General features: G+C 30.9%; 1 protein-coding gene across 1 annotated transcript; it reads left to right on the plus strand.

Moving 5' to 3' along the window:
- Nucleotides 1-516: 516 nt before the first annotated feature.
- On the plus strand, nt 517-4,095 carry LOC107469538 (methyl jasmonate esterase 1-like). The gene is made up of 3 exons (XM_016088908.3): nt 517-990; nt 2,415-2,546; nt 3,797-4,095. Exons 1-3 carry the CDS (start codon nt 517-519, stop codon nt 4,079-4,081), a joined length of 891 nt encoding a protein of 296 aa, XP_015944394.1. The 3' UTR covers nt 4,082-4,095.
- The last annotated feature ends 3,132 nt before the right edge of the window (nt 4,096-7,227 follow it).

Raw genomic sequence — 7,227 nt, forward strand, 5'->3', positions numbered from 1 at the left:
TTTTAATAAATTATATCTCACTAAAAATAAGACCAATTGAACCCATGTCTTTTTGGGGAGATGGAGTGTCCCGTACGACACCCCTAAACTTTTCCATTAACATAATCTATTGTGACACTCCTCCATCTATATATATAGGTGTGTTTGAACAAGAATATTAATTGAATCTTTCAAACTTAAGAAAAAGAAAATTTAACGGTATTAACACGTCGCCATGTTCCATTGTTTGAAAACAAAAACATACTAAGTTTATATTAAAAACCAACCAAACTAATATAGAATATACATTAAAATATAAAATATATATAAAAAAATTAAAATACATATATTTATATAAATATATCATGATTAATTTTAATATATAGGTAACATTTTTAAAAAAGAAAAATAGAATAATCTCATTGCTTCTTAAAAGACCCCTTTGTAGGCAAACAATGAAACAATAACCACTGAAAATATTTTTTATAAATTAATAACAATTTGTGTTCAATCTCCCAAGGCAAAGAAATTGAAATAATGGAACAAGTAAAGAAGCAGCATCCCCAAACACGAGTTTTTATCTTGTTATTGATTATCCTATTGTCTTTCACAAGCAAATCATCAGGATCATCATCATCGGAGTCATCAAAAAATAAAAAGCATCACTTTGTTCTAGTGCATGGATCATGCCACGGAGCATGGTCATGGTACAAGGTTATTACACTTCTCAAATCACGGGGTCACAATGTGACTGCCTTAGACTTGGCAGCTTCAGGGGTCAACCAAAAGAATGCTTCGGAGCTTAAATCAATTTCTGAGTACTTTGAACCTCTGACTAAGTTCATGGCTTCATCAGTGGATGAAGGTCAAAGAGTAGTTCTTGTTGGTCATAGCTTTGGTGGCTTTGCCATATCCTATGCCATGGAGCATTTTCCTCACAAGATTTCTGTGGCTGTTTTTATCACTGCTTTCATGCCGAGTCCACTCAACGTTTCCCCCGTCTATCAAATGGTAAAGCTAAGCTACACTCTTCTTTTTCTTTATTGTTCAAGTAAACTACGTCAAAAGAAGTTATAGATGTTAGAAAGTATGGCTAACAGCGGCCGATCAAAACGGGTTGACATTGCTATGAAACTGGTAATGTTATAGGATCAGCATAATTTATTATTTTTGGCTAACAATTAATCAATAATATTTAAAAGTATAGGTTAAAATTATAGAATACGGTTTTATTCCACCAAAAGTGTTGACTAGTTGTTTAAAAATGTTGGCCAATATAAATTAAAATTTTTGGCTCTTAAAACTTTTTTTCTTGTGATAAAATTTGATAAATCATGACCATAGATTATTTTAAGTCATGCTTTAAAATTGTGATCATAGATATTTTTAAGTTACTTTCTAAAAATAGTGAATATAAATTCTTTTAAGTTATTCTTTTTTAAAAACTGTGACCATAAATCTTTTTATAGTCATTTTTTAAAATCGTGGCCACAAATTTCTTTAGATCACCTCCAAAAATCATAATAATAGATCTTTTTAAATCATTTTTTTTAATTATGACTATAGATATTCTTTTAGGTCACAGTTTTTAACCATGACTAAAAATCATAACAAAAAAATAACTGTAGCCATAGACTAAAAATATTACAGTTACAACAACTAATTTAATCCAAAAAGTTAGTTGAAAAAACAATAATTTTAAAAGCTTGGTAATTTGTATATTAGGATTTTATTCTAAATAAAAAAGACACAAATGTTAAATCTTTTACCCAAAATATAATGCCTAAATATGCATTTTGTTTTTATTTTAAAAATGTGAAAAAAAAAATGCAAATTCTATGTTCAAACTTTAAACTCCACCTAAAATATATAGACAGGATAAACCACTGTTTTATTCCTAATATTTGTTCTAAATCTCATATTTGTCTTTAATTTTTTTATTTAATTTATTCTATTTACGCTCCTAACATTCAATTTTCGTGTTATTATGCCTTCAACTGAAATTACTTCCCTTCACTCCCCAAAAAGGATCATTCATGTGGAGAGAGAGAAACAAATGAAGATAGTGATTTAACAATGGAGGGGTATAAAATTAAAAATTGTTATGTTCAAAAATAATTTTTTAAATCAGTTATTATATATTTTTGTATAAGTATATATACGTTTTAACTCATTTTAAATATATATTTTATATTTTAGTATATATTTTATACAAATAGATAATTTAGTAACTAATTTATGACTAAAAGAGCAAAGTAGAACACATATACACAACATTAGAGAAAAAAACACGACGAAAAAAAATTAGGAACAGAGTTTGAACAAAAATTATGAGAAAAATAAACATTTACTTACATATTTTGGTCTTCATAATTTGATTTTTTTGTTTCTTTTTTTTTTTTTTGACAATTGATACTTGTGATGTTTTTTTTAAGGTAATTAGCGAATTAGAACCTGTTCAAGACAATCGTTTCACTTATAATAAGGGACCTAATAAATCGGCCACAACATTCATTTTTGGACCACACTACCTTGCATCTCGATTGTATCAACACAGTCCGAAACAGGTTACTTACCAAACTTTAAACTCTCTCATTATTTGTTAAATATATAATTATTTATTTATTATTTTTTATTAATATAAATTTTTAAGATAAATAATTTTTTATAATATGAGATCAAAGTATTTCTAGTCCAATGTCATTTTGTTTCCAACATCTTTTCAAGAAGAAAGCAGACTGAAGAGATATAACGCCAATTAAGGTTTGCACAAATGATTATTAAGATTGCAATACTTAGTTTGTAGCTCCTTATAGCTACTGGTTTTATTTTTCTTGAAGCCACGAAAAATCTAACTTATTAGGCAACCATTTGTAAGGAAACCATTGACAATTGGTGAATCATGTGGATGACTTTAGATTGGCATAGTTTGAAGGAAAATGAGTTCGTCTTGGACAAAAAGGGTTCATTTCATATCTCTTCTATTTGAATACCTGATCTAGGGCATGGATGAGAGTCTCACAAGTAGATACTAGATTTTTTTACTATTAGAAAATATATAATAAAAAATATTATTTGCACTATATATGAACGAGATTTTTATATAAGAATGTGAGAATGCATTTATATTCATTGGATTAATTTATTGGGAAGTGTTAGGGGAACAATGATTATCTTGAACAACATGAACAACTACCAATCAAATATAATTACATTACACCCTAATTTAATGCTACTCATTAAATTTACTCTTTTAACCATATTAATTCACATTATTCACACATTGTTCAAGAATGTCATTAGTTACTTATATTTTTCCTAATTTAAATGGTTAAAACCAGGCCAAATGCACCTAATAATAAATGATATACAAATAATGTATTAATTATAGTTATTAAATTTATGTATAAATGCATTTATTACTATTACATTTATAGTCAATATTTTAAATTTTTATTAAAATATACTTAATAAATTAAAATACTTATATTTATTTATTGAAATAAAATTAAAAATATTTTTGATAATTGAATGTATTTTTTAAAAATTTATACAAATATGAAATACAACTTTCTAAAGAATAAGGCATTGTGAGTCTTCCAACAAAGATTCTTTTACTTTCTAGAGCTAAAGCTTTTAGTAACGAAACTACGTACATTGAATCCAACAAAGATTCCAGCAAAGATTCTTCTATCCCACTGAATTTTTGATAAATTGTTACCAGTTTATCATTTTTTGAATATGTTTGCTAATCTGCCTTAACTGAAATCTAAAATGAAGCGATGATCAACTACTTCAATTCATTTTTCTATGACAGGATTGGAATCTAGAAACAACGTTGATGAGAGCATTTAGATTATTCAGCAACGAAGATGTAACAAAGGTGCTAACTCTATCACATGCAAAATACGGTTCTGTAAGTCGTGTTTATGTTGTGTCAGAGAAAGATGTTTTGATCACTCCAAATCTTCAACGACGGATAATTAAAGACAATCCTCCAAATCGCGTGGTTGAGATTGCTGGATCAGATCACATGGTCATGATGTCCAAACCGAAAGATCTTTACCTGCAACTACAATCCATTGCTGCTAATTATGATTGACTCAATATATAATTATGTTCTATACAAGTAATACAATACAATACTCCTATCCTTGCTATACATTACATCAGTCATGTAACAATAAATTAAAATCCATGCCTTGTTATTATGGTATTTAACAAGATCTTCAAAACTTTAGCTTCCTTTAAGACCATTTTGATAAAACTAAAAATAGGAAAAGAAAAGAAAAGAATAAAATTGTGAAAGAATAAGAAAAGAAAAGATGAAGAAATTTTACTGATTGTTGATTGATTGAATTGAATTATGAACTATGAAGATAAAATTAAATATATATATATATATAGCATTGTCTTATGAAAGATAAGAACAAATAAAGATAAGATAAAGAAAAGATAAGATAAGATAATAAAGACTAAAAGTGTAATGAATTTATGTATTCTGTTGGGCTGAATTTGTGGGTCACAAGATTTTTTTATTGTTCTCATGGGCTAAGGTAGAAGAATAGTTTAATACGTCCCCGCAAGCTGGTGGATGGAAGATATCAATAATTCACAGCTTAGATAAGTTTTGATGAAATTGTTGAGTGTCTGACGTGGTGACGCGGAGGAAGATGCGTGCGGCGGAGCTTGAGCTGCCAGCAAAAATATAAAAGGAGATGCTGTGCTTGAGCAGCGATTTTCAAAAAATGTGTGCGATGGAACTTGAGCTACCGGTGGCAAAAATATAAAGGAGATGCTGTGTTTGAGGAGCAATTTTCAAAAAAAAAAAGAAAAAATAAGCACGTAGAGTGCAATAAGATTGATCTTTAGAGGGCGCGTATGGCGCAATAAGAGTGCTCTTTAGAGGCGCGTATAGCGTGATAAAAAAAAGAGGGTGCGTGGAGCACAATAAAAGTGCAGATGAAACTGCAAAAACAGAATGTAGATTGAACTGCTGAAACAGAATGCAGACGAAACTACCGGAAGAAGGCGTAGATGAAACTGCTGGAAGAAAGTGTAACATCCCAACTTTTTGAATCAAGTCATTTTTTAATAACTAATTAATTAATTAAAATGATAATGATTTAAGATTTGAATTTAAAATTTAAACATATGAAAGCACTAGTGGTAGTAAATCTCTAACCGACAGTAACCAACATTTTAAAACATAGTCATAACTAATTCTATATTTATTAAATTTGAATGATATTTTGTTATATGAAAAGATAAAAATACTAGCTCTATTCCTTAAGTTCAGTATAAAATCAAATTCAAATTAAATTAGGTAGATAAATCGGTTACAAGTTCATAGTAGAAAATCGCGCTCTTATCAGCCAGCCTAATATACTAACAGTATTTCAGGAATATCTCAAGCTGTGGTAATCCGATTGACTTTGTTTAAGATTCGTTTTAAAGATAATTCAATTCTTTATAAATTTGTCTCTAATAGCTATTTCCAGATTCTAAACATAGAAAACGTTATAGGACTCACAAAGTGACGATTCAGATTGAAGATTTCAATGCCTCCTAGTATGCACATACCTGAGAGCTATTTGATCATTCCTTTCTCATTCTATTCCCTTTTTCTATACAAAACATTCTAGTATACACAAAGTCTAGCCATGAAACAAGTCTCTCTTCACTAACAAATCGTATCTATTTGCATCGGAATACCTATTGGAACTTCACTCGAGGTAGGGGGTTTTGTGATAATTTTTATATATCATATCTTAAATGTTTTTGAATATATATGTTAGCATTGCACGTCATGATATAATGTTTCTTTTCTCCTTACCCATTATGCATTATAATAACAATCTTATGTGCATTAAAGAACTGAGGGAATGATCTTTCGGTAAGGGAAGGTGACCCCCAAAGACAAGATAATCGAGATGATCCTTCGGTAAGGGAAGGTGATCGAATCGAGATGATCCTTCGGTAAGGGAAGGTGATCGACAAACCTTTGGGATAAGAACCTTCGGTAAGGGAAGGGGACTATCCCATCAATTTTATATAATAATTTGTTGACATGACTCCCTTCTTGTGCATTTCTAAATAACCTTGATTGTAAATTAAACTGAGGGAATGATCCTTTGGTGAGGGAAGGTGACTCCTAAAGACAAGATATCGATATGATCCTTCGGTAAGGGAAGGTGATCGATTGATATGATCCTTCGGTAAGGGAAGGTGATCGCCAAAATGTTTGGGATAAGAACCTTCGGTAAGGGAAGGGGACTCCCACCATTTATACCGGTTTGACCTCAATACCTTCCATAAAAGCTACAAGAAAAAAGTAAAGAAAAGTACAATGACAAGTATCATCATGATTGTTCTTCTTTTATCCTTTTTAATTTATGATTATGATTGCATTTAAAGATCCTTCCTTTATCCAAAATTCCTTTTGTATGATGTACGATATTGTTTAAGATCTCTATTTTATTTAGATCTATCCTTTTTGACTTATCTATGGCAATGTTACTATTCTTCTCTTATTTATTATTTATTTTGCCTTGCTTTATGGTCTATGAGAACATCATACTGGTGCGCGAAATTGTGAATAATACTTTTCACAACTCTTATAATCCCCGGTCATGAGCCCCAAGAACTTGGTAGCTCAGTACCATGGCATTACACAACTTCGCACAACTAACCAGCAAGTGCACTGGGTCGTCCAAGTAATAAACCTTACGCGAGTAAGGGTCGATCCCACGGAGATTGTTAGTATGAAGCAAGCTATGGTCATCTTGTAAATCTTAGTCAGGAAAACTCAAATGATATGATGATGAACGAAAATAAACAATAAGATAAAGATAGAGGTACTTATGTAATTCATTGGTAGGAACTTCAGACAAGCGCATGAAGATGCCTTCCCTTCCGTCTCTCTGCTTTCCTACTGTCTTCATCCAATCCTTCTTACTCCTTTCCATGGCAAGCTTATGTAGGGTTTCACCGTTGTTAGTGGCTACCTCCCATCCTCTCAGTGATTACGTCGCCTATGCTCTGTCACAGCATGGATAATCATCTGTCGGTTCTCGGTCAGGCCGGAATAGAATCCATCGATTCTTTTGCGTCTGTCACTAACGCCCCGTCTGCTAGGAGTTTGAAGCACGTCACAGTCATTCAATGATTGAATCCTACTCAGAATACCACAGACAAGGTTAGACCTTCCGGATTCTCTTGAATGCCGCCATCAGTTCTAGCCTATAC

The sequence above is a fragment of the Arachis duranensis genome, chromosome 10 (assembly GCF_000817695.3).
Source record: "Arachis duranensis cultivar V14167 chromosome 10, aradu.V14167.gnm2.J7QH, whole genome shotgun sequence".
In the NCBI taxonomy this organism is placed as follows: Eukaryota; Viridiplantae; Streptophyta; class Magnoliopsida; order Fabales; family Fabaceae; genus Arachis; species Arachis duranensis.